The sequence below is a fragment of the Crocodylus siamensis genome, chromosome 13, assembly GCF_052110815.1.
Source record: "Crocodylus siamensis isolate JL-2025a chromosome 13, ASM5211081v1, whole genome shotgun sequence".
In the NCBI taxonomy this organism is placed as follows: domain Eukaryota; kingdom Metazoa; phylum Chordata; order Crocodylia; family Crocodylidae; genus Crocodylus; species Crocodylus siamensis.
In genome coordinates, this window is record NC_143407.1 from 7408788 (window position 1) to 7436547 (window position 27760).

The 27760-nt window shown below is 44.7% G+C and overlaps 1 protein-coding gene across 15 annotated transcripts; it reads left to right on the plus strand.

Annotated features, from left to right (window-relative positions):
- Window positions 1-201: 201 nt before the first annotated feature.
- ZC3H11A (zinc finger CCCH-type containing 11A) lies at window positions 202-27558 on the plus strand. 15 transcript variants are annotated; one of them, XM_090025056.1, is made up of 19 exons: window positions 235-327; window positions 6022-6077; window positions 7462-7513; window positions 7885-8101; window positions 9625-9744; window positions 10608-10731; window positions 12145-12348; window positions 13109-13273; window positions 14700-14780; window positions 15575-15685; window positions 16611-16694; window positions 17809-17904; window positions 18391-18456; window positions 19902-20402; window positions 21588-21667; window positions 22375-22690; window positions 23856-24073; window positions 24322-24389; window positions 25239-27558. In XM_090025056.1, exons 4-19 carry the CDS (start codon window positions 8048-8050, stop codon window positions 25495-25497), a joined length of 2547 nt encoding a protein of 848 aa, XP_089881182.1. In that variant the 5' UTR covers window positions 235-327; window positions 6022-6077; window positions 7462-7513; window positions 7885-8047; the 3' UTR covers window positions 25498-27558. The 15 variants fall into 15 exon arrangements, 12 of the variants coding, with proteins under 12 accessions (XP_089881177.1, XP_089881181.1, XP_089881182.1 ...); XM_090025052.1 differs by having other exon boundaries at window positions 244-327; window positions 7294-7513; XM_090025051.1 differs by having other exon boundaries at window positions 227-327; window positions 6022-7513.
- Window positions 27559-27760: the final 202 nt, after the last annotated feature.

Below are 27760 nucleotides of genomic sequence, written 5' to 3' on the forward strand. Positions count from 1 at the left end.
CCGCCTACAACTCCCAGAATGCAACGCTACGCCGGGCCCAGCTCCCTGAACGGACTACACTTCCCAGCAGCCCCCTGAGGTCCCGCACTGCACGACGGGAGCTCCAATCCCGTCTCTCAGAGGGAGCCGCCCCTCCCCCCCGGATGTGCTCTGTGACGCCGGATGAAGTCACAATAGCGCCACCTTTGTGTCGGGCCGGGATGCGCGCCGCCTGCTGGGCGCCATCTTTGAGGCTGGCAACGGTGGCGGCCGAGGGAGCCGGCGGCGCGGGGAGGCCCAGCGGCGGCGGCGGCGGCACTCGGGGTTCGGTAAAGTCCCTGCTCGCCGGTAACTAGAGCCCTTAATAGACACGGGGCGGGCGAGGGCCCCTCAGCGAGGCCGGGCCTACCCTCCCCCGCCGCCTCAGCGCCCCCAGGGCTGGCCGCGGCCTACAGAGGGCTGCGCGATCCCGCTCCTGGAGCGGGCTCGCCTCTCCCCCGCGGCCGGACGCGCTGGGCCGGGCTGGGGGCGGCCTGATTTCTTGACTGGAACCCCCCCCCCCCCGTGAAATCAGAGGAAATTCAGGTGGCAGGGACCCCGGCGGGGGGGTCGCATCTAGTCCAACCCCTGATGCCAGCTACATCATCCCAGCCACAACTTTGGCTGCAGGCGGTTTTGTCAGGGCGCCCGAATCCTTTCTGGTCTGGTTGACTTGGTCCCGGGACTCGGTCAGGCCGTGACCTGTGCTTAAATTCAGGATGACCGCACACCAGTAGTTTCCCCGCGTTCCCTCCCCGCCAGCATGAGGCCTCCGGAGACTATCCCCAGACCTCATGCTTCGGGACGCAGGAGCGCGCCTTGCACCTGGAGATTGAGCCGTGCCCCGTATCGGTGTGAATATAATGCTGCGCGGTTGGCTTATAAAAATAATGTTTCCTGGGGGTAGTTAATCTCCAAACCACCGTTATGGAGTAGGTCAGGTGCACGCGAGACGGGTGAGGCTGTGAAGACGGTGGTACGTTTGATGCTGAGTTTCCCAGAATTTCAGGAAAAGGTTGCCCTGCAAAAAAAATAATAATAAAAAAAGAAATTGTTCTGTGCCGTCCCTCCCCCTTTAAAACTAGAAGCCCTTCAAGGAATTGCTTGAAAAGGAAATTGACTCCTTTAGAAACTCAGGAAAAGATAGCTTAATTGAAGAAGATTAATTCTTGTTACCTCCTTGGTAAAATTACTACCAGGTTCTGCCATTTAATTTTGGAAACGGAGAATGAGTGCATGTTCCCTCTCTGTGCCAGTCTCCCCTCCTAATAGATGCAGTAGCTATAGGAGTGCCAGGAGTCTGGAATTTAGTCCAAGTGCTCGTTCTGACACTGAGGATGAGGATAAAGCGATGGTAGAAGGAGAGGAGGAAAAGACAGAGCAGCGTGCTAAAGGGAAGGGAAACAGGGGAACTAAGGGAAAGCCACACCATAAAAAACTGGGATTGTCTAAAAAATTTGTGAAAGATCTGCGACCTGCTGCTGCCCCTGAGCAAAATGGAGAGCGCTTCTTCATGGAGAGCAATACTGTGAAGCACGTTCTGTTGCCCGGGGCGAGAGCAAAGACTTCCATTGTGTGGAACTTCTTCCACATCGATCCCCAGTACACGTGGCGCGCCATCTGCAGCATCTGCAAAAAGAGCGTCAGCCGTGGCAAGCCGGGCACCCACCTCGGCACGTCGACACTTCAGCGACATCTCCAAGCCAAGCACTCTGTGCACTGGACGGTGGCCACCAAAATAAATGCTGTGGGGGGAAGCAATGTAGGGGAGGATGAATATGCCTTTAACATGCCTGTCTCGCCCGTCTCCCCTGATAGCAGAGGCAGCAGTCTGAGCAGCAGTGGGAGCTCGGAATATGTTCCAAGCATTAATTTTGATGGCGAAGGGGTGGAAGAGGCAGCGGGTCAGTTTTTCCACAAAAAAAGAAGAAAGAGAGCTGTGCAGGTGAATGAGTTCCACCCAAGAAAGCGACAGCTGGCCAGAAAATTTGCCAAAGATGTTATTCCCACCGGTACAACCACTGCAGCCAGCACAGCACCAGCAATAGTCATTTCTGGGGAAGATCGAGAGCCTTTTCTCATTGAAAGCAATACTGTCAAACGTGTCCTAGTGCCAGGAACCAGGACTAAGACATCTGCCGTGTGGAACTTCTTCTACATTGACCCTCAGTACACTTGGCGGGCTGTCTGTACCGTCTGTAAAAAGAGTGTCAGTCGTGGCAGACCGGGGACTCACCTTGGCACCTCCACACTCCAGCGACACTTGCAGGCCATGCACCCTGTGCACTGGGCCATGGCCAACAAATCTAATGGTACTCTTTGTAATGGTGTCGGGGAGGAGGCAGCAGAGGATTTTCCTCCCAGTCCAGCTGAGGTGGACATGTTTTTGGCCCGTAGGAATGACTTATCACGCTATTTCTCTTCCAGAGATAAATTGTCGGCCGGTTACAGTTTAACACCTCGAAGTTTGGGCGTCCCTGCCCCAGCTTTTTCTCCCAAGTCAGTGCTTAGTAAAAGAAAAGCCTTAAGTCCCAGCTTTGGGACTAACCAAGACTCTCAAATACCTACTACTGTGAGGAAGATCAGATACCGTGAAAATCCAGTTGCACAGCAGATCAACAGGGCTATCACGGAATTGATTATTGAGGATATGCAGCCTTACTCCTTTTTTTCCACCCCTGCTTTTCAGAGGTTCATGCAGATTGTGGCCCCCGACTATCAGCTGCCATCAAGAACTTACTTCTCTACAAAGGCTGTGCCACGGTTACACAGTGTTGTGAGAGAGAAGGTTTCCCTGGCTCTGGAGAAAGCAGAATTACACAAAGTACACTTGTCCATTGACATGTGGACCTGTGAACCAGCCTTGGACTACCTGACAGTGATGGCCCATTGGGTATCTTATGAAGTGTCATCTTCTGACAACGCCAGCAGAGCTCCCAATTTTAGGAAGCAGGCAGCCCTTTGTGTAACTGGCTTTGCCAAAGATTATACAGCAGCCAGTATCTTGCAAGAACTGAATTACCAGATTGGTGTGTGGCTCTCCCCCAGTTCCCTCACCCCTGGCTTTGTAGTTTCTGATAGCACTGCCAATGTGGTACGTGCAGTGAAAGATGGAGGCTTTACCCACGTGCCCTGTTTCATGCACTGTTTAAATGTAATCATTCAGGACTTTCTCTGTGAGCACAAAAGTACTGAGAGCATGCTGGCAGCTGCACGAGAGATTTGCCTTCACTTTAATCGTTCCACTAAAACCCGTCAGGTTTTGCAGAAGTTCCAGCACGTGAGCTATCTTCTGCAGCACAGCTTGAAGCAGGAGGTAGCCACTTGGTGGATCTCTACTTTTTATATGCTGAAGCGACTTCTAGAGCAGCGGAAAGCAGTGCACGACTATTCAGTCCAACATCGCCTGGGGGGGAGAGCAGGTGGGGTCATCCTCACTTCCCTCCAGTGGTCTCTGATGGCACACGTGTGTGACATCCTGGAGCCCTTTGTGGAAGCCACTCGGGAGATGAGTGCGTGCACTGCAGGGCTTAGTCAGGCACTACCATTAGTCCGCCGCCTGCTCCTTACTTTGCAGAACATGCGGAAAGATTTTCAAATCAAAGGGGCCACCCTGGCTCTTGGGCTGGTGGATGACTTGTCTCTGAGGATAGAAACTGATTCCCGGCTGTGTGCTGTGCTCAGGTCTGAGCACTATATCTTGGCCACTTTGTTAGATCCCTTCTTTAAAGACAGTTTAGAAGAATTCCTTCCCCGAGGCAGTGACTTAGCCAGCTATAAGCAAATCCTAATTGAAGCAGTGTCCGAGCATATGTGCCTGTCAATGGAGAGTTGCCCCATGGAGACTAGAAAAGCATCGGGCCAGCCAGCCTTTACACGAACTGATCCTTTTGCCCGTCATTTTAAGAAAGATCCTGCAGGTTCAGGTCCCTTGAATGGCTCATCTTCAAGGATCATTGCTTTAACTGGCAAAGGTCTGTTGTGCCCGTCTGCTGCAACCATAGTAGAGGAGTACTTCCACGAGAAGCCCTCGAGGATCTCAGTAAAAGATGACCCCTTGACTTACTGGCGGGGGAAGCTGAGACGGTGGCCTGCGTTAACCCAAGTAGCCATTCAGTATCTCGGCTGCCCACCCTGTAGTCTGCATTCGGAATGGCTCTTCAGCTCAACGCGCCACCTGGTCTCGGAACATAGGGCTAGTTCAGGCTTTGACAATATTGAACAGCTGATGTTCCTCAAAATCAACTTAAAAAGTATCAATTATGACTATTCTACTCTGGCCTTGGGCTTTGACACAGAGGACGAGGTCACTCAGAGCAGTGAGGATGAGATGTTTTAAGCCAGACGTGCTCTGTGAACCGTATGAAGTCCTGAACGTGTGCTGCGAGGAACTATTTTTTGTACATTTTATGGTGCTTTCAGTGTTCAGAGTGCTTTATAGATGCAGTCCTAGGCAAACCTGCAGTGTACCCATTTTACAGATACAAAAAGCGACAGATGTGACTTGATGTAAAAGATAAGATTAGATTTTAGAAATTCCTGGCTTCTGAGTCTTAAATACAGACTCATTTAACATAGGCCAAATAAACGCACGTAGAGACTATAACGTAAGCATTTATGAAATGAACGTTAAAAAGATAAGCAAGCACACACAAGTAGGCCAGTTATAAAGAGAACGTAAAGTGGAGTCAGGCTTCATGCTTGGAAAGCAATGAAGTCGGAATCTAATTAAAAATATGGTGCTGGTAGTAGCAGTTGAATAATGCTCCCTTTGGAAACTTGCTGAGCTGAAAAATGTCATTTTCCCTCTGAGCTTCCCTCCTATAAACTCAGGATAGGATTAGTGCTGGCCGGCAGGCTGGAAAGCTAGATGTAGGTGTAGCATAGACTTTCAGTATCAAAAAGATGGGGCTGTTAGACTGGACAGATTTTCACCATTGTATTTGTCTTCCTTTTGCAAGGGTCAGGTGTGGGGGTTTGTGTGACTAGTTCTGTTTTCATAGGCTTCTAGTTATGGCCCCTTTTGTGTAAGTGTGATGCTGTGCTAAATGACATGACCACGGGAAGCACGACCCAATCTGTACGTGAGCGCCAGTAGAATCCAAGAAATTTTGTATTGACTTTGGAATGCTTATCGGTTTCCGAAACAAACATGCTAAGTGCACCAGACTTATGAATTTTTCGCTTCCTTCAAGGATATAGGTCAAGTGACATCTTTCTGTTATGATTAAATTGCTAGTTTGACTGATTTAAAACATAATTTAATTTAGAATACTAGTTTGGGTGTTCATGAAATTGCTTGTAGAACTGAGAGGCCCAAGTGTTTTGTCCTTTTTTAACCTGTAGATTAGTATATTTTAAATGAGACTGAACTGTGTGCTCCAAGTGTTAAGCATATGTGGTAATGTGGAAGGCAATACACAAATTGGATGAAAGCAGACTTAAAAATAACGATTAGCTGAGCGGCCTGTATGCTCAAATGAACTCAAATTATATGGGGTACATTTTCCCACTGCAGTGAATACAGTAATTTGTATTCAATATGTAAATTTATTTTTCCCTAGAGAAGAGAAATGTCATTCATCAGATTTTTCTGATTACTTCTGTTTGAATACTTCTGCTTTATTCTTTTTTAGGGACGCTCAAATGTCCTGTACTTGCCAAGAAATAGGTATTGGTTTGTTGTGTGACACAATAAATTGAAGTGATTGCGCTTTGAAATTTCATAGAATCAGTGTGGATATAGGTAAAACATATTCGTTAAAGGCTTCCCTAGAATTGCACGTGACAGAGCACTGGTATTTTTAGGTGTAGGTAGATGGACGTTATCTGGGGGACAGAATCCAGTTATCAAGTCAGCAAGATCACAAGTGAAATAATTGTATTTATATAAAAGGAGCGGGGAGGGAGCTTGTATCTTATTTTACTTTCTAATTCCCCTTGTCAAGAAATTTGAAACTGCTAACTAATATAAGAACCCAACTTTTCCTTTTTTTATTTTAGATTTGGGAAAATTCCCTGCCAAAAAAAATATTCCTGGAAAATTCACTAGTGTTTGTGTGAGTAAAAGGTTCCAACCTTTTATTATTAATTTGTAAGTGATATTTCATTCAGTTTTGTCCAAGAGAGTCAGAAGAGAATTAGTGTAGAAATGTGCAACATATTTAATGACATGGAAATCAGAATCACTTTCAGTCGAGCGAGCGCTTCCTGGTCTGGTTGCAGGTTTTATGACATTCCGGGTTTTGGTTTTGGGGGGGTTTTTTCTTTGTTTGATTTTTTTTTTTTTTTAATTGGAACATTCAATTCCCAGTGAATTGAAACTGCTTGTGGCTAAATGGAATCGATCCCAGGCTCCTTATGGTGTCAAAGTCATTGGCTGCTAAGAATGGGACCAAAGCCATCCTGTCGAGGTTTTTTTGCCAATCTCACAGCAGTGGATAATGGTGGCTTATATATACACCAGGGGAACAGTATGTGGCGACAAGCCTGAAGTGTTTGTTCTGATGTAAAAAAAAAAAGAAATTGGCTTCCGAATATCAGAAGAAAAATATTCCAAATTCTCTGTCTCATGCAGCCATGCCACTTCCAAAGTGAGCATTTCCCTGCCTCTTTCAGCTTGCTATATGCTAAATCTGCTATCTTTCTGCACTGAATTGATTGCAACTGTGTATGTCTGATCAGGGCTAAAAGTTATTCTCTACAATATGGATATTATAGTATACATACTGTGCACGCTTTGTGTGTATAATTATGTATATACTGTATGCATGTACATATGTATGCATATTTGTGTGCCAGACCCAAACTCACCCATGTTTATAAAGCATTGGCCTGAAGATATATTTGTCGGAAATATTTTTAACCCCTCAATTTATGCCGGTTTCCCCAAATTGAAACATTTCATGCATTTTAAGCAACAACTAGCCAAAAAGGCATGATTTTTATTACCCCACTTGCATATATTGGTGTGTGTGTATAAACATGTTTGCGTATATGTATATGTATATACATATACGTATGTTTATACACACAAGTTTGTTTTTGCTATACAGCTAATAAAGATGGGGGAAGGTTCTTGTTTTTTCTTAATAGGTGAAGAAATCTTTGAAGACCAGAAATTGGAACTTAATGAATTTTAAATTAAAAAAAAATAAATAAATTATCCGGCTGCGGAAGATGGAGCTTCATTTTTGCAGCCGCTTGTGATTCAAAGTTCCGCTTTAAATGAACTGGGTTTTTTTTGAAGAGCTAACTAACCCTGGCTGTCTCCAGTCTGACAGAGTATTCGAATGGACTTGCTTCCTCCAGTAGTTGTAAGATATTTAAAAGTTCGGCCTATTTCTGAATTGTGGATGAGAGGTTTCCTTGGCAATGTGAGGAGGAAAATTTTTCTACCCCTTTATTATTAATTCACGGATTGAGTGTTGGTTCGGCCTACAGGAGAAATTAACTGGAAGTCTTTGAAGATTGACGACCTTGCCGACTTATCCAGGTATGTAAATAAATTGATTTGTCACCTCGTGTGGTTGAGGGGAAGAGAGGACCATGATACTCTGTAACTCAAAGCTGCATTGTATGCCAGTAGTTAAGGATTTAACGATGATTCCCAGGCACGATGTATTCCTTAAGAGTGAGGTCCCAGTCCTGCTGCTGTTGTACTGGGGAGAGGAGAGGAGAAGAAAAAATAAAAGCATGGCAAAAAGGGTTCATGCTATTTAAGAGGATTCTACATTGGGGTGGTAGGGGGTTGCAACTGGTCAGTTTCAAGGCATCTCAGTTAACACGGTCCTATTACCTAAATGGTAATGGAATAGGAATATAATCCATTGGTTATCTTAACTGTCTACAATCACTTTCTCCAAGGTTACTTTTTAAAGAGGATTTCTCTAATCAAGCCTGTAGAAGATTGTTTCAGTCCAAGAAAGGGTGAAGCCAGCTCTCTACACGAGAGGAAGAAGGCTGTGTGGAACAATCAGCCCTAACTCTTCTGAGGATCACTAGGCTTGTCCCTGAGGATCTGTCCAGCATGTCTAACCAAGGAGATGACTGCTACTTCTATTTCTATTCCACCTGCACCAAGGTGCGTGTTCACAAGTGCATTTAAAAACAGATGAGCAGATCTTTTTCTGGCGATTTAATGTCTTGTGGCCAGATTTGAAAGCAGATCTGTCCTGATTCGTCAGAGCTGTTTTCCTCTTCTGTGTCCGTGTCTTCTCTTGTTGTGTTTGGCCATCTGTTGCAGCAAGGAATACATCAAAAGAGAATAGTGATGCAAGATCTTTTTTTTTTAGAAGCGTGATTAATTTTTGCCTTTTATGTTTCTTTTTCAAGTGATTATACAAATAAATGCATCTCAGTTCATCAGATGCTACTCCTTACAAATACCCTCTAATGTGGGTATTAACCATGAGTAAACAGAGGTTTGAAATTGAACCGATGTGTCCCAAACTGTGGAGCGTCTCAATAGTGATGGACTGAAACTCGGGTTCCTAGCTCCTTTAATGGTCTAGACCAGGGGGGACAATCTGCAGCATGTCTGCCAGTAGTGGCATGGGCAGGGAGCAGAAAGAGCAACAAACTGAGCTGGGGAAGCAGATTAGAGTGGCGATTAGGGAGAGTACGGGCATTAATTTGTGGCCTGCCTGCCAATGAAGTTGGTTCCTCCTCTTCTAGACCATGGTTTACCTGTGTGGATCTAACTGTTTCTCATTGTTGCTGCCCAGTAAACTGGCTGATTAATTCCTCTATCAGATGGGATCTGTTCATTGTATTGTTCCATAAGTAGGCTAATAAGATCTAGAAAGTGGCAGCGACTGGGACTTTGGTGGGTGCAGGAATATCTTGTGCCCTCTTCTGTGGCAGCAAGAAAATACGAGAGTTTAACAGGAGAAACCAGCTAGCCTTGTCATCTCTTGCTGAGTGCTAAATAAGGCATCTTTCTGGTTTACCAGTACAGCATTTTAACTCAGCGTATCCATCTTCAACTCTTTGTTCCAGATAACTTTCGTAGGTATAACTTAGTTTTGTCTGAGTTTACTTACCCAGGCTGTTGAATTCTTATGGCGTCTAAATATTAAATTCTTGTTGTAACAAATATTTCTCAACTTAAAATAAATGCTAACGCTTGAAAAAAGCATAAGAAATGGTTGTCTATTAATTACAAGCCCAATGAAAGGCTATAGGAAAATGGCTGAGAGAGACTGTGGGGAAGAGGGGTGTGGTGTAGGGTTAAAATAGCCTTGGTGGGTTTTTTTTTCTAGAACAGTTCTTGATTTCTCATGTTATAGATGGAAGAAAAGAACTTGTAGCATCTTACCTGTTTCTAATTGTTGGACTTTGAGCCGATGGTTTAAAATAATGTTGGAAAGCTGCAAATGTTTTCAGAGTTCATTATTTCTGCCTACTCCCTGAGACTTCATTTTGTGTTCTGTGCTCCTTTTCTTCTTCACTCCTGACTTTCCATGATTTCCACTCCTCCCCCACACTGCGACTGCTTTAGTAACTAACGCCATTCCTTTCAGCCCCACTGTAACAGCTGTCCCTTTTGTACATGAGTGTGTTCAGATGAGAGCATCTCATTTTCCTTTCCTCCATTGGTTGCAGGGGGACAGCTGTCCCTTCCGTCACTGTGAAGCTGCATTGGGGAACGAGACCGTCTGCACGCTCTGGCAAGAAGGGCGCTGCTTCAGAAACATCTGCAGGTTTAGACACATGGAGATTGATGTAAGTGCGGGCTTTGCAAATGCATCTTCAGGCAGTGCTTTCACCATGTGAGGCTCAAGAAACCTTTTAGAGTTTAACCTGTATTCCCGAGGTTAATTGTGCTGTGGTAGTCTTGTTCAGCAAGAGGGTCTGTGACATACCAGTGTTGAGGAGTGGAGGAATGATTACGGTAATTCAGGAGGGTCCGACTAGTGTCAGCAGCAAGCGGGTCACTCTGGCAGCTCCTGACTTGTTCAGTATTGGAGCAATTGAATCTTTCCTTGTTGCTGTAAATAGACTGAGTTCACTTTTGCAAGTCAGTTTCCCCTGCCTTTGCCTGGTAAGACTAATGAGCTGAAATTAAGGAAAACTGGCTGTTAGAAAAAAACCCTCCTTGCTGGGAGATCTATTCAACGTTGGAATAATCTCAACAGAAATAGCAGCAGCCCCACTGGTTAGTTACTTAAAATTGCTTTGGGCACAGTACTAGGGAATAAATCTACGCTGGCCCCTTGAATAGATGAGATGCAACTTTATGGGTCTCTTTCATCTCTGACTTTTCTGGAAATGCCTTCTTTTGTCAGAAACTATATATTAGCCAAGAGCATGGAGAAAGGAAGAAGGCATTTCATCTGTGGGATGGTAGAAGGCTACAAAGAAATTATTAATCCACAGTTGATGCATATATTGTATATATATCTAGGCAGTGTATTGAGAGATTTTCTTAGCGATGTATTTGATTTGCACTGTACTGTGACAGTGTTGCACAGTGATGGTTCTATGCCATTTCTTGAATATTGTCAAGTAGATGGTTTTGCAGCTCTTTTTAAGAGAACTTTATTCCAAGGTGACTGCTTTTTTCCACCCCCCCTCTGTCTTTGTAGAAGAAACGCAGTGAAATTCCTTGTTATTGGGAGAACCAGCCAGGGGGCTGTCAGAAGTTGAATTGTGCTTTCCATCACACCAAAGGACGCTTTGTTGATGGACTCTTCCTACCTCCAAGCAAAAGTGAGCCAGTTGGTGTTTTTTTCCTCCTCTAAGAAATCTTCCCTGGTTTAAAGTAACTCAAAGACTTGATGTCTATTAGAGCCAACTTCCAGATTTTTACTTTCAAAAATATTTTGAAGCACTTCTACTATTGGCAGAGGGTGGGGGCAGGGGAGGTAGCTCCACTGTTAACAATATACATAAACATCTGTGGTGCTCTTAAGGCTCTGAAAGGCCAAAAATATCCTTTCTCGTAAAGGTCTAAAACTTGCCATGTTTAAAAATGAGCTCTGAGAATGTGACACCAAATTATTATCTTGCTGCAGTTCAAGCAAATGTTGACTCTGAGGGCCTTTGTACATGCCTCGTTTTTTGCCCTTTCTTGTGCTGCAGCAGCGTGACAGTTTGCACAAGTAGGTTTTACGGACACTTTAAAAGTCTTTGTGGTGCATTACATAAAACTCCTTGGACATAGTTTAGTTTGCCTCGCTGCAAATTAAAGTGTGGCATCCATGGATTTGTTGCATGCACTCAAAGGTGTGTAATAAGCCTCTTTGCCCACCAGATGGTGCCGCAACTTTTTTGTAGTTCACCCCTTTGAATTGCTTTTGCTTTCAAATTGCTTCTGCTTTTTTTTTTTTCTTGTGCGGCTTGCTAGCTCCCTGCTTTCACAGCTGCGTGGCAGGACACAGGACGGGGTGCACCAGGCCAGGGGGGCAGTGCTGGACCACTCTCTTGTGGCGCCAGCCGGGGACTGGGCTTAATTCGTTCAAAAACCTAGTGCGTGCAAATACTGATGTGATGCTCCAAAGCTTAATTCATTTGAAAACCTAGTGCATATAAACACTGATGCAAAATAAACAAGTTTAAATTTTATAAACCTATTTAATTTAATGAGAATTAAACCCCATGGTGTGTACAGGTGCCCTGAGACACTAAGTTTTGATTTGTTATATTGTCCTTCACGTGGGTCAGTGTTTGAGATTAAAAATGTCAGCATTATTGGAACATCAAGTGGAATCCTCATTCACAGCACTGGACCATAGGTGATTGTGGGTATGGGAGAAGGCACAACTGTGTGTGACTGGCAAGTTTACCCACTCTTGTAGCTGTCTCTCCTCTCTCTTATCAATTCTTCTGTTAGTGTTTCAGGCTGCTGGCCTCTTGCTTCATCTTTCTTACTGGGTTATACAAGAGCTTTGTGTGAAGCTAGTGTTCAGAGTGTCAGCAGCAGGCAGGACTATAAAACCACAGTCAGGAAGGACTATAAAGCCGCGCTCCTCATTCATTTAGCAAACCTATGCTAAATTTAAATCTGTCTTGTAACAGCCAATGAGAATTTAATGCGTCTTCAAGTTATGTGCATGCCTTAGTATTAAATGAAGTCTTAGCTTTAAAAAAGGCATCTTACAGGTACTTCTACTTTTCTTCTAGCTGTGCTGCCAAGCACAACTGAATCTGCAGAAGAGGAGGTGAAGGCAAACCAGATCTCGCTGCAGCAGAATAAACTGTCTGTCCAGTCCAACCCCTCCCCACAGCTGCGGGGGGTGATGAAAGTGGAAAACTCAGAAAATGTCCCCAGTCCCACGCATCCCCCGGTTGTAATCAATGCTGCAGATGATGATGAAGATGATGATGGTGAGCCTGTCTTAACTCTCCAAAACACATGGTATAGATCAACACCTAATTCACTAGGGTGTACAAGAACTGGTTATTAGACATGCAGCAGTCTGCCTGGTCAGACAACTGGTGGTTCTTCGACTCCCCACAAGTTGTAGCCTCTAGGTGTAATACCAGAAATAATATTAGTTATTCTCTTCTTACACCTAGTGAATTGACAGATGTGAAAAACATGGAGGAAATTCCCTCCTCGACAGCCTGCTATCCCACAGGCAGTCCAGAAGATAGAGTGTCTAGTGACCAAGTCAAGAGACCTAGATCATCTTTTGTCTTTTAATTGCCAGGGTGTAAGCTGAGTAATGCATTGAAGAAGGCATTTTTTTTAATAGCCACTTTTTGCTGTCAGATGAATTGTTAGGTGATCAGCCTTTCTGAAATAAGGCCTTTGACTTTTCAAATTAAGCACCCAAAAAAGCATGGCCAGTCTTGAAAATACTGGTCCTGCCTACTCAGTACCTCTGTTTCATTGTAATGGAAGTTATGCCTGCTTTGGTATCCTCTACATGGAAGGTGCTGCGTGAGCTGGTGTTTGAAGGCACAAGATTTGATATTCTATTTGTTTTGCAGTATCGCTTAGGGATCCCAGCTAGGGACCATTACCCTATTGTGCTGGGCTCTCTACACAGTCCCTGCACTAATGAGCTATTACAGCTTCATTCGGTTCCTTATGTTCACTGTGTAATCTACTTTTTCTGTTTCCCCCCCACCCCCACCTTAGATCAGCTTTCTGAAGAAGGAGATGAAGCTAAAACACCAATCCAGCAACCAGCTACAGAAACCCATGATGGATTACGGGTTGTTTCCACTCGGAAATCCAGTGGTAATACAAAACAAGGTATTACAATACCTCATGTTGCAGGAGTTTCTGAAGGTCACAATCAGGGTGAGCACCATTGAGCTAGATGTTATATGAACATAATTAATGACTGACTGACTTTTTTGCCGCCTGACACAAGCTTTCATTGTAGCTGTTGCTTTATCTGCTTAGTAAGGTCACACCTGCGGTGCTGCACCAAAAGGTTGATCAGCTGTTGCTTTTCACAGTCTTATTTCAAGCACTGTTGTCAATCTTGTGCAGTCCCAAAGATATTGAAAAAGAAAATGACAGTGACTTAAGCTGTATGTATCGGTAATCAGTGCTCAGGTGAAAGTTATCAGGATTTCAGTGGATGCGAGCTGTGACAGGAGCATGTGACTTGCCCGTAAGCCATCAGACCAGAAGACCTAAGATACTCTGAAACAGGGGTTCTTAATCCTTGAGCTGTGGCCTAGTGCCAGGCCGCGGCGGGTCAGCTGCCGGTCTGTAGCACAGCTGACTGCCAGACCAAAAGTGGCCGTGGACCGACAAGCCCACGGCCGCCCCCAGAGCCGGGCAGAGAGGCTGCCAGACCGGCAAACCCTGGCCCCGCCCCCCCCGAGCCATGTGGAGAGATCCCGGCTTCTTTTGCAGGGCCCACGGCAGCGCAGGGTTTGGCCCACCCCCCTGCCCATCGGGTGGAGGTAGCCTTACCTGTCTGCCAGCCGGAAAGTCCAGCTGCAGTTGGCTGTTACTACTGGGCCAGGCTGCAGCCACTTCTGGGCCGCGGTTTGCTGGGCTGCAGCATAAAAACTTTTGAGAACCCCTGCTGTAGAGTAACTCCTTTGACAACTTAGGAATTACTTCTGGTTTACACTAGAGGGAAAAGGAGTAGAAAATCATACCCCATGTCTTTCCCTCTCAGCTTAATTGTTTTTATGTAGTGCTAGAGTTCTGATTTGTTGGCTAGATATCACCGAAGAACATTATTTTATTTATTTTTATTTTTTTAAAGGAAGAGAGGCATTTTTATAACTATTGCAAGTGATCTCTTCTGGCAGCTTTAGGAGTGTGCTATAAAAGCTCATGAAGCAGTGTATCATGGGACTGCACTAGGGTGAGAGGTGGAAATGGAAGTGTACAGTTAAGTTAATTATTCCGATGACCTTACCTCCTCATCACCTTGTTGTGCATTCACTGGTTCAGAAAAGTGACTGGGTGACCTAGGCAGAGTTAATTTTCTGGATTTTCCTCCCTGCATTAAAAAGGGAATCTAACAGTATGCAAAGCTAAGAGCACAGAGAGAAATTCAGCTTGTATGTACCCAAAAAAGAGAGGGAGCAGGCAACCCATAAAATTGGCAAACTCTCTGGCTCTCAGCTTAATACTTTTCTCTGTGTCTCTTGCACTGACATTCACTGAGATCCCAAAATCAGTCACTGAAAGACTTGTGTTCATCGACATGCCCCAGCTGCTTTCAAATGTTAACTTCATTTACAATCTACATTTTCAGATGCCAATTTGAATTTTGGAATAAAAACACTTGAAGAAATCAAGCTGAAGAAAATGAAAGAAAAATCAAAGAAACCAAGTGGTGAGTTGCAATTCACTTCTTTCCCCCTTCTACATCTCTAATGAAATGTCATTCTTGCCTCAGCAAAGACTGAATTCTTTCTAGCATGGCAACAAAGCTGGCTTTAAGATTTTGCCTGGGATAATCTGTATTTGCTTTCAGAAAAGTATTGTTATTTGAAAGGGGGCTTAAAATAGTCTCTGAGTATTAAAAATAGAGCCCAAATGGTACCAGCTCTATCCTTGCTCTCTGATCTGGACTGTTGTATAGGTCAAAATCAGAAGAGTTTAACTCTATGCTTTCATATGCTTTTAACACTTTCCTGTGCATTTGTTTGTTTTCCTCTGGTGGTGTCCTGGGAGCTGACTGAGCAATGGCTAAGAAGGCTATTTTGTGCAATCCTTTGTGCTTGCTTTTCTTTTTTGGTGCCCTGTGCCTGAGCCTTTCCCATTGCATGCGTTTCCACACACCTTCCCTTGCACGTTCAGCACCTTGCATACAACGTTCCCCCTAAGCTGTGCAGCATGCGCAGGCGCTCCTGGCAGCGCGGCATGAGAGCACCTGCACAGCCACACATGCTACACAGCTTAGAAGGAACGCTGCTTGTATATCCAACTTATATTTCACCAAACCGTGTAGTGCTTGCTGTGAATTTCAAGTGGAAATGCCAGAAAAATACCATGTTTTATTTATATCCCCTGGTTGGTTGGTGTGTAGTTTGCAGGGACAAGGTAAACCTGGTTTGTTTTTGACTCGTGATAGTGGAGTTGCTTAACATTTCCTCTTAACGTTAATACTTGGTTTACTCTGGACAGACGGCCCCTCTGGAGTCTCTGATCATCCACCTCAACCTCAGCCCATTCCAGGTCCTGAAAAAGAAAACGTACGCACGGTGGTCAGGACCGTGACCTTATCTACAAAGCAAGGTAACAAGGGTTCCTGAGACTACAGCACTAGAGCAGATTCTCTGGCCTTTGCCCAGTGCCAAGTCTTGTGGTCGGGGCTTATTAGTCTGCTCCAGATGTTGCCAAAATGTGTTCAAATCCATGATCCTCCAAACAAATGACTGTGCATTTAGGGTGACTCACTTGTGGGTCCTGTAGGAGTCCGTGGGACTGTGTTTGTGTTCAGGTATCTGTAGCATCAGGACCTGTATTTGCACAGTAAGTTAAATACATTTGCAGAAAGAAATGAAAAGGTGCAGACAGGGGAGAACTGAAGGGATGGAGAGTTGATGAGAGGAAAGTGCTACAGAAAAGGGCAGCATGAAATGTGGGGAGGGGAGGGGAATGGCGAGAGAGAGAGAGAAATGAGAATGTTCCAAGCTGTGCAAAACCTTTATAGAAACAGAAACCTAGAGAAGCACTGCTATAGGGTAGTCAACGTGGTAAAGAAAATGCCTAGAGGATTAAAGGTAGGACGTGGTAATGGGCTTAATGAAGGGGATTTTCTTGCAAGAGTAAAATGAAATGTTGTTAATCCATCCTTTGTACTGGAGTTGCGTGCTGGTGTCTATATCACTTCAGGAGAACCTTCCTAACCTGCACAGCATGCAACACATATGCGAATTTGAAGCCTTCTCCCCACTTAACAATCATAATAGCAGAAAGCAGAAGTGAGGTCTCAGATGACTAGTCTATTTGATAAGTGTGTTATAGTACATTTACTAGTAATTTTATAAATTGCACATATCAAAATAAAGTATGTTTTGAAATGCAGCATTCTAGCATTTTAGATTTCTGACTGAGGGAGAAAATTATCATGATTTTGAGTGGGTGCTTATGACATGTGTACTGGCAAGATGATCTAGTGCTTATATGTGTGTAGTTATAGCATTTTCTGAATTTAAAGGAACGTCTTCCACTGTTCCAGGGGAGGAGCCAGTGATTCGATTGAGCCTTCCAGAGAGACTGGGAAAACGGAAACCCTGTTTTGGTGAGAACTTGGAGAAATACCGCTAGCTAGAATCAGGCATTGTGCAAGCTTCTTTCACACAGTTCTGCTAATGGCCTTCCGTCACAAACTGCATCAGCCTTCTACCATCATTGCTCTAAGGCTTCGCACAGTTTCGCTAATATGGTTCAGCTGTATCTTGTGACTGTGGTACTCTGAGTCTGTAGCATACTCTACTTTATTCATTACATATCTTTTTTGGGGATTTTGACAAGTATTGAGATTTTGTTTGAACATGTTCTGTTACCTGACTTTCCATCTGTAAGTTTGTACCGCCCTGTATGAGGTTGGAGAGTAATTCCTACTGTCTCGTGTTGACAAGTGGTTTACCTCCAACCCAGATGGAAATGGGTTAACTTATCTGGAAAATTGGTAACAAGGGGCTAAGACAGGGGAAGCTCTGACAGAAGTTCTAGAAAGAGATATGAGGAGAGTGCTCTTGAGTTAAGCTTTTCTAAATTAAAAAAAGGGGATTTGAGCAGTGCTGTGTGTATGCTCTGTTTGGAGCAGAGTACAGTCTACCTACCGGCTTACTTAATCTTTCCTAATTAACTTGGTGGTTTGATTCCTTGATTTCAGTAATTGTGAGATCAGGCTTTTTTATATGTTTATCTGAGCTTCAGTGCACTGAACATATAGCATTTCCACCCATATTTGTGCAGTATGTTTTTTGGTTGCCAACCCCCTAAAAGTGTCTGCTTTTCAGGGTGCTGTTGTAAAATAGCTTATGAAATGCATCGGGTTGAAAAGTGCCAACATAAAAATTCTATTATGCTGAAACTGCAGAGTCAAAACAGATTTTTTTCCCCCACATATCCACTTCTTTTATGCTTACCTTCTGCTGCTTGATTTTCAAAACACTCTTCAGGCTCTGAGAAGTGCTGAATCATATGAGTGCAGATTTATGCAGGAACTATAGCTTAGGAGTGGAAATAGCAAATGTTATTAGCAGTTGGAAAACAAATACAGAAAAATTATACTTGGGACTTCAAACACAGAAGTGCCAGCTAGAGTGCCAGATAGCCTTTCAAAATGTAAAGTGCTCTTAAAATGTTTAGTTCATTGTTAGCTGTTTTTCTTTCTTTTATTCCATAAGCTGATGAAAGCGGGCCTTCACTGAAGCGTAGCCTTGCTGAAAGGTTGGGGAAAAAAATTAACTGTCTGGAGAACCCTGACAAAGCACCTAAGAGAGGTACTTTCGCTCAACAAATCTTTGGGGTTGAATCGCACTTCAATTTTGTAGTTCCTTTTTGGGATATGGATAGACGTGCATAATACATACAAAACACTTCAAATACCATGTTTTTAAAATGCTTTTAATTTGTTGCCCTCAAGATAAGTTGCAGGTGTATACCTACTTCCCAGCTGAAGCATCACTGTGAAGCACTTCAGAGTTTGTCCCTGTTTTACCCAGCATCAACTTGGGTATAGTTTGGGGCAATTTTGTTGCACTGTAACACCATTGTCATCCATCCACTCAATTTTTTATAGTGTTCTAAAAGCTTTGTAGAAAGTCCTATAACCAGTATGTCTGTCCATGCCCATACTTTGTTCAGTGAAGCTTCAGGACAATGTTGAGTTCCCCAGATGTGAGAGCCAATCTGCTTCTAGAGCCATGTAAATGCAAAGTCAGAGACTTTTATGTAGCCCCATTTGATGACTTTTTGTTTTCTTTCAGTTCAAGTCCCTAAATCTCTTAAGGAGAGGCTGGGATTGCCAGCTGAGCAGACCAGTACAGAGACAGGTAATGTTTTTTAAAGTTTGCACTCCCTTTTTTCTCTTCCCCTTCTAAGTGGACCTCTCTGTCAGTTGTACAAGTGAGAAGTTCAACAGGTGAATTGGGATTACAGCCCTGACATCTCTTGGCACACCCTGTTCCCTTTCTCTTAAGCGTTGGGCCTCCTGTATTTGCAAATACAAGATTATCTCTCTTGGCAGCCAGCTTGTGCCCCAGTTGTGCTTCATAATCAGGTGCATCAGAAATTTGCTTGGGCACAAATGGAGTAGAATCTGGTTGCCAACAGTTGACCAAGAAATGCAAGTGAAGGGACAGGCTTTGGGGATGTAATGAAGAGAAAGGTACAGATACTTAACTGTGTAACCCTTATTGCCGTAATGAGGTGGTCTAAAGGAAAATGATTCAAGTGCACTATCCTGTTTGATAGGCATGCTAAGCCAAATTTGCTGGTGGCACTCGCATGTATGTTGTAGCATGGTTTCTTTTCTCTTCAGCACATTGAGAAATTTTGCAGAGACCTGAAGTGTTAGTTAAATTTGCACACACAAGTCACGCTAGAAGAAAGGAATAGGCTTCAGTCAGACCTAGACAGGTTACAGGGGTGGGCGCATGACAAGAGGATGAGATGCAACACTGACAAGTGCAAGGTGATGCACCTGGGGAGGAAGAACCAGCAGCATACCTACAGGCTGGGGAACTCCCTTCTCGTCAGTGCAGAGGCAGAAAAGGGTCTTGGAGTCATTACTGATGCCAAGATGAACACGGGCCGGCAGCATGGGGATGCGGTCAGGAAGGCCAACCGCACCTTGTCCTGCATCCACAGATGCATCTCGAGCAGGTCCAGGGAGGTGATCCTCCCCCTCCTATATGGCACTGGTCAGGCTGCAGCTGGAGTAGTGCGTCCAGTTCTGGGCGCCGCACTTCAGGAGGGATGTGGACAACATGGAGAGGGTCCAGAGGAGGCCACTCGCATGATCGGGGGCAGCAGGGCAGGCCCTACGAGGAAAGGCCGAGGGACCTGAATCTGTTCAGCCTCCGCAAGAGAAGGCTGAGCGGGGGGATCTAGTGGCCTGTTACAAACTAGTCCAAGGGGACCAGCAGGCATTGGGAGAGTCCCTCTTCCCCCGTGCACTACCAGGAGTGACTAGAAATAACGGTCACAAGGTGGCAGAGGGTAAATTCAGATTAGACATCAGGAGGCGCTACTTCACGGTCAGGGCGGCTAGGATCTGGAACCAACTTCCAAGCAAAGTGGTGCTGGCTCCTACCCTGGGGGGCTTTGAGACAAGGCTGAACAATCACCTTGCTGGGGTCGTTTGACCCTAGTACTCTTTCCTGCCACGGCAGGGGGTCGGACTTGATGATCTGCTCAGGTCCCTTCCGACCCTACTGACTATGAAACTATGAATTATTGTCTCAGTTTAATTGGGTTTATCCTCTCTTGATGATAGAGGGAGCTGCTAAACCAACAGGAGAGATCCATGTGAAAACACTGGAGGAAATCCGTCTTGAGAAAGCCAGCCAGAGACGGGGAGAGCTTCAAGGGAAACCCAAGACCGAAGGGCTCTGTAGAGCAAAAGATCCCAGCCCAGTAGTGAGACCCTCCCCAGCAGTTAGAATCAAAACCTTCTCCGAGGTCCTGGCTGAGAAGAAAAACAAGCCATCTGAGGAGGAGAAACCAAAAACCGAAGGCAGCCCTACCAAACCCAGGGCTGAGAGTGAGCCCAAGAAACAGGGCTTCTTGACTCCTGCTGTGCCCAGCAAAGGGCAGCAGGAGGAGGCAACAAACAAAGCCAAGCCAATTGGGGAAGTGCGCATCAAAACACTGGAAGAAATCAAGCAGGAGAAAGCCCTGAGGATACAGCAGAGTGGAGAGAGTGTTCTAAGTACACCAGCCCAACCTGAGCCTGCTGCGTTAGGAAAGAGAGTGTTGCGCATCACAAAGTTGACAGGTAATCAGAATGCTTTGGTTTTTACTGGGCTGCAGCAGCTTCCTGTCATTTTTGGTATATTCAAGTGATTCAAAATCATCCAGTTTACTCTTAACATGCATGCTACATTAGAAGAGCATGAGGGTTGCAGACTCGGAAGTTGGGAAGGTTGTCTAGGTACTCACTTAGCCCCAGTATGTGCAGGGATGATAGCATCTCATTTCAAGACCCATGTACCATATTTTCTGCAAAACTCTTGCCTCACTTGATGAGTAGACAGCCAACTGATGCTGTTATGTTGTCCTTGGCATTCAGTGTGTGGCCCATGACTCCACTAAACTACTACATGCAACAGTCATTTCTTCGCAGGCGTTTCTACAGTGCTGTCACCCTAGTATTGGAGCACCTGGCCAGCATTAGTGTTTATATCTTGATAACCGTTTGGCAACATGGGGTATTATTTGCATTTTACAGGCAGGGGAAGCACAGCTAGGTTAAGCCCAAAATGGCTTACTAATTTTGGGTGTCCATCCTGACACCAGGGGCCTTATTTAAGAATACCCAGTATTTTTGTTGTTTTTCATACATTTAAAACACAGTTTTTATGGCTGTTGGTTGCAGGTGGGAGAAATAGGCACTTCTCTAAATCAGTCCCTGAATGTCTCATGCAAAACACCCCCAAAATAAGGGGGTACGTGATTAATGGCCAGCTGTGAAGGTATTTGGTTGAAGTGATTTGGGCAGACAGGGCATATGATTTTCCAGGGTCTCATTCAACTTCAGCTACAAAATCATCCTTTATCCCTCTGCATCCCCTGCTACATTCACTGCACACCTAATAAGCTGGGCTCTACCACAGCACTCATTCATGTACTCTCCATCCCATGTAATGTGCAAAAACATTCTTCCTGTAAATAAAAGAATTAAAATGGGTCTGCATGGCCCGTTCCTCATGCTGGTCCAGCTGACAGTAAATGTTTCTGGTGTCCACAGCAGACCAAGCTGTGTTTTGTTTGTGGAATGTAAAGTGGAACAAAAGATTTCAGAACTCAAGAGGTGATCAAGCTCTCTTAAGTCATCTTAACTGTTGAAGTTGACCCATAAAACTAGAAACCAGTTGGGTAGAGGCTACTCGGGTTATGTGTTGTCACAGTCATTTGTGTTCTTATTGCTAACAATGTGGGGTTGGGATTTTTTGTTTTAAAGTACCTGGACGGGAGGAAAAGAAGGTGGTAGAATTGAGCAAGCCTTCTTCCAGAACTGGCCCAGCTGTTGAGGCTGCCCAGGTGAGTCCTTGGAGATTGTAGGACACATTTTGTGTCAAAAGGTGCTTTGGGTAACCTGCCCTTCTGACACTTTGGAGGTACTGGGCATGTATGACAAGCACAGTGGGGACATCTGTACCTTTTCCTGTTTCATAAATGTTGTAGCAGGATCCTGTCACTTTTGATAGCATCTCAGGAAACCTTAAAAAGTTCAAACTTCTTTAAGTTTTTGTCTCTTTATACCCAACATTAAAGAAGAGGCCCTTATGGCACTAGATTTATACCTCTTAGGTTAACGTGGAGCTGGGCAGTGTTCTGTGTCACTATTCTTTCAGTTTTCGGTGGATTTTAATGAGTTTAGGTAAAGATTTGAATAGAAGCTAGGACTTTGACTGGAGTCAATCAGTCCAATGTCAGGGGAGGCCTTCATGGGCAGCCCAAGTGGCCTTTTAAAATCCTAGCAGGATTGAAATAGATTGCAGCATTGCTCTGCTCTGTTCAAGGGCATATCCATGGGGGATTTATAATCTCAGTGGGTTCCCCTGTCATTGAAAAGGTGAAGGTATCTATAGGCCTCTTTATATGAGAACAGAATACAGCTTGAGGACCTGTGACGTATTAATGCATTATACTGAGCAGAGTTCTTTGCAGAAGATTTGCCGAGCAGGTTTTCCCTATGAAATCTCTGTGGGTTTCTGCCTCATTTTGTTCCTCTGGTGTTTCTTTAGCCTGCAGACAGTAGTGCAAAGAATTCCAAAGTTCAGGTGAAGAGTTTTGAAGAGATCATGAAGGAGAAGCGGCAATTGAAACAGGAGCAGGAGAAGCCTCCGGAAGGAGCTGCTGTGCCATCTCCTCAGGAAGAAGCGATCAATGAGAAAAGCCCAGCGGCTGGAAGTCCTGAGACTACAGTGACGCCAGTGATGACTCGTCGGTTTGCAAAGACATCCGTGAGATCCCAAGAAGCAGCAACAGAAGGTCCAGGAACAGGTGATGCTGCACCACCTGCAAAACCTGTGGCTCAGCCTTTGGATCGAAAAGCTAAAGGTGAGCTTTGCTTTTACAGGCCCTCCCAAACCAGGTCTTGACTGAGAGGCTGGCTTGCTTGGTCTGTTCAGCAAGCAAGTCATTGGTTTGGACAGTACTGTCAGGGACAATGAATAAGGCCCTTTCTGAAGTGTCCTCACAGTCAGACATAAGTCAGCACCCCAAGTTCTGCCTAGTATGTGTGTGTGTGTGTGTTAATTCATTTGACACAAGCAGCAGCCTCATCTTAGGCCAAACCAGGCAGAAGCAAAAGGAAATCTCAGGTAATGCACATAAATCTACACTTCCAATAATTGTCTCAGCCACTGGCACAAGTGGAAAGGGAAACTTATGTGCTCCTACTCTGCGTGCTTGCATTTTACCAGTGTTGCTAACCAGGCCTTTCCCCACAGTTCAAAAACTCCTGAAAAGTAAAATAAATCAACTAGAAAATGACCTCCCATTTGTGACTTCTGGATGCACAGTATAACTTCCCAGAAACGTGTTTTCATTGCTTTGGACTTCTGTACACTTCAGTCTTTCTTTCGCTTGTGATTGGTTTACGGATTCATCCCAGGTTATCTAGTGCTCTCGTACAGTTTTTGTTCCACCCTGAAGGTGGCTAAGCCTGTGTATGAAAACATTTCTAAATATGAGACGCTATAGAAAAGTAAGGAGGCTGCTAAGTATTGCTCCCTCAGTTTGGATGGTATGTGTGCATTGTCACGATGCCTTGTGTCCAAATGGTAAAACATGTTTACCAAGTCATCTTAATCCTTGTACATACTACCCTTATTTTGGTGTTTGATACTGGTTTTATCAGTCACCATTGTGTGAAGTCTGCAGAGCCTAATTTTCCCGGCATCTTCTAATCTAAGCCCTACATAAGGAATAATGTGGTAATGCCTATTCCCATCTCTGCTAAGGCCTGGTTTGGTTAATGCTTTTAGCAGAGCCTTTCCGTGATCTGTATATGCACCTATCAAGGATTGCTTTAAATCAGTACTCCAGTGAGGCCTACACTGACTAAATGCATTTGTATGCCCCCCCCCCCGCCCCCCCAACAAAAGTTTGAGGGGGTGAGGGGGAAGGCTAGGGAGTGCTGTGGTGATTTTGCTAAAGGAGCAGGGAGACTTCTTCAATCCTGGTAAGCTATCACTTTCTCTTTCTGTTTTGTACGATCCAGCCAAACCTAAGGTGAACGTGAAGCCGTCATCTGTGAAAACAGTCTCCCCTGCAAAGCAGGGCCTGAAACGGAAGGCGGTTGAGAGTCACCCCTCTGCTGTCGCAGCTGTGAAACCACTGAGCGCTACCAGCAATGACTTGAAGGAGCCTGAAGCTAAAAAAGCAGCTGTGGTAAGGAAACTGGCCATAGTTGCTGGACAGCTTCCAGCAAAACCAAATGTAAGCATTGAAATTTGCCCCCGAGATGACAGGGAGACCATTGAGGCATTTTGTAGGCCGTTCTATTTCCCTTTGAGTCTCTTCCCTGTGCTATGAAATGCTTTTGCTGCACTTTCCTCTGCCTTTGATTAGTTGGGTGACCACTTTTTTATTTTAAATATCCTTGCTTAAATGCCTACTTGTTGAAACAAAGAGTATACTGGAAATAAAAATGTGTGCGCCTTAACTTTCATCTTGCTTCTTTCCAGGCTGCTGCTTCAGCCCCAACAGAAGGTAATCTAGTCACTATACCCGAGAAGGAAAAACCCAAAGACAGGTAATGACTATAACTTGCTCCTTTTTTTGCAAGTAAGGTGATTATTGCTTGGAAACTTCAGTGTTTGTCTTCTGTCTGGGAGGATGAGAATTTGAGTCTGTTGCTGTTAGGAAATATCTAGTAAGTGCCAAAAGTCTCTTTTTGGTTGTTTTCAAGGCAACTTTGCTAACACATATGAGTTGGAGTATCTTCCAAGGGGCTTATTATCTCATTCCTTTGAGGCCCTGAAAGAGTTGAGGGTAGAAGTAGGGAAGGGTGAAGCTAAGGGAAATGTTTTTCTGCTGGCTTCTCAAGCGTAGGCTGGGAAAGTTCCCCTTCCACCACAGTGCGGGGACTGTATTCTCGTGACCGAATACCCATTTCGGCAAAAAGTCGAGGAAGGGGAGACAAGTGGTAGATGAAGAGAGTAAAGGAGAACCGAGTGCAAGGCACTTACGCCATTCCTTTCTGTTAGGGCTGATTTTAATAAACTACTGTCAACTTCCTGTTCTCAGGAGTACTATATTCAACCGGGCATGTGCAGGGTTGAACAAGTTTGTAGCTGGTATCTTCTTTAACAGGCAGAATTTTAACCGTTTGTGCTTTTATAGTCAGCTGAGTAAGTGAATGCAAACTGTCATTGGAAGTGGGATGACTGCAGATCTAGGAAGAGGATATGTTTCATTCTCTTAGCCAGGCTGAGGTCCCCAGACTGATGTTGTGATCTTATGCACTGAATTTCTAGAATAGTTCCCACTTAATAGGGATCCTCAAAGACATGGGGATGGTGTTAACACTGCACTGTTGAAGGTGGTGGGTGGGTGGTGGGGTGTATATTTGATATATTAATGCATTTTTCCTCTCCCCAAGCTCTGAATTACGTACTGGAAGTCAAGCAACCTCTGTAGCACAGTCAGAGATGTCAAGCCCAACGTCATCGCAGGCAGCGGTGAAGACCCGCAGGCTCAGCTCTGCGACAGCAGGGAGAACATCTTTATCTGTCGAAGATGATTTTGAGAAACTCATTTGGGAAATCTCAGGAGGCAAGCTGGAAGCAGAAATTGATCTGGATCCAGGGAAGGATGAGGATGACCTCCTGCTGGAACTGTCTGAAATGATTGACAGCTGAACCAGATTCCTATGTAAAAAACAAAACAAAACAAAACAAAAAACCCCCCTTTATTTTGTCAGATACCCAAGATGACCCTTTTCTAGCTGAGGCTTTGCAACAAGTCTTAAAGCACACTTAAACTGGTAGAAGTCTCTTTTCAGTTGGCAGTATCTTCACTCAATTGTTCTGAATTCCCCTGCTGGTCAGAGTCGAGATCCTGCGCACCCACTGTATTACTACTGTAGGAAGCCATCTTCAATACTGTGAGGATGAAGCTGTTGACTCTTTCAAGTCAGAAAGTTCCAGGGGCCTGTCTACAAACCCTGGTGGTGTCAAATTGTTCCAGTGACTCAGTGATGCTGTGAGGTTTAAACATAAACGGCTTCTTATTTCTCGGCCAAGTGTGCAAAACTCAACGTTGGGTGTGTTTTTTCAGAGCTTTCCTTTGCTTTCTGTTGTCTTGGACACTTGATAGTCAAAGCCTGGAGTCGTCAACTCTTGAGTTTTAGTTCTGTGCTTACCATTTCCGTTTTGATGTTTTAGGGCAAATTAATGAGAATTTTGGGGAGGAGAACAATAATTACTATAGTACTTTGGACCAAACATGCTGCCAAGGGGCGTGGGGTTAGTCTATCCAGCCTTACTTCACTTATCAGGGACAATACAGTATCTGTGTGAAAAGCAGAGCTGCACAGTACAGCAAGACTGCCCCTCTCCCTTCTGATTGTACTGTAGCAAAGCTTGGCATTTGTGGTGCTTTTTGCTGACGGGAAGAAGGTCCTGGGGTGAGCAGTGGGGGGGACTCCCCCCCCCCAACCCCCTCTCATGGTCTGCAGTAAATAAATAAACTTAAAAGTTGGTCTAAGTGCCTCATGGTTCCAGGAATCAATACGCTATTCTGCTGATCTTTCCTCATTTGGAAAGTCCTCAGTGGCTAGGACTGATGGGGAGAACGCTAACTTTCAGCTTTATTTGAATCCCACCTGGCTATGTGCTAGTCTGATTTGCGAATACTCTGTTGGCATTGAACCAACGCCAAGCATGTGCCAAGTTGGGCAAATCTTGGAACACAGTATTGCTACAGTTACTGAACTGTGCCCCCACCTTTAAATGTCTCCCTTCTGTCCCCCTCCCTCCACCTCTAGAGGCCTGAACTAATTATTTTGAAAATACCCCATGTAGGATCATGGTGGTGGGAAGGTGGTAGAAATACTAACCTTTTGCACTTGACTGTCCATTGCCTGAAGGTCCTACATGGACTCTTGCGCTGCCCCTAGGAGTGAATGGTTGTGATTAGGGTGTATTGTGTACCCTACCACCCGTGTTCGCTTTCACCGTCAGATTTTTTTTTTTTTTTTTTTTACTATAACTTTCAACATATTCTAGTCCCTTCCTACCTGGATTTGTGGAGCTGTGGATGTGTTCAGGTTTTTGCTGCCGGCAGGAAGAAAAAAAAAAAAAGGTGTTTTAATTGTACTGTAAATATTTTGTTTTTGGAAGAAAACACACGCACTCTTTGATAATCCACTGTGATGTCTTAGCTCCTTAGAGGGAAGGTTTGAACCAAAAATACGTTTTAAAAAAAATATAAGGCCACTCTGAAGGACTGATTTTAGTTCTAAGAGGATCACCACGCAGGAAGCTTCACCCGAAGGAAGCTGGAAAGCGATGACCCTCCACCCTGCTGAAGGACTTCAGTGAGATTTCTGTCAGCTCTGGTGCTTGTGCACAAGACGGAAGTGACTTTCAGAGACATTACATGAGAGACTGTGGCGTGAAAGACTTTCCCCAGTGCTTCTTCATGTCCCCTTGTGTTTTAAGCAAAAAGCAGACTTCTGTTCCATCGTCACTTTTCTTCGCTTCCTCCTCTGGGTGAGAGAGAAGCCCTGTCTGTCAAGGCAGGGCCCGCACGCGTGCTCGTTCCTGTAAATACTTTTATTCTTTCAGTTGACACTTTTGTTTGTGTTCTATTTAATGCATTGTATTCAATGTAGTCTGGATCATACATCTTCACCATTAGTTGAGTTGTTCGACACGATGGAAGTTACTTGTGTTTTTAAATAAAGCTGATGTAGAAAATCTTGGGAGATGCCTTCCCTCTGTCTGGGGAAAGGAGGAAAGTGGGGGGTGGTAGGGATGTGTAGCCATGTCTGTGTTTCGGGAGGGTGGGAGGGACGGACAACCAGCTGTTTTGGTTTCAATAACCAAGGGTCTGTGACGCTCCTCTCCTGTCTCGGGGCTCCATTCTAGGTGACAACTCTGCAGATAACCATCCTGGCAA

Excerpts from the sequence above, each read along its gene's own strand:
- ZC3H11A (XM_090025051.1), top strand. The coding sequence starts at position 8,048 with ATGTCTAACCAAGGAGATGACTGCTACTTCTATTTCTATTCCACCTGC. Across the intron at positions 18,457-19,901 it reads GCAGACCAGTACAGAGACAG|AGGGAGCTGCTAAACCAACA; the intron begins GTAATGTTTTTT and ends TCTTGATGATAG. Across the intron at positions 21,668-22,374 it reads CAGCTGTTGAGGCTGCCCAG|CCTGCAGACAGTAGTGCAAA; the intron begins GTGAGTCCTTGG and ends GTGTTTCTTTAG.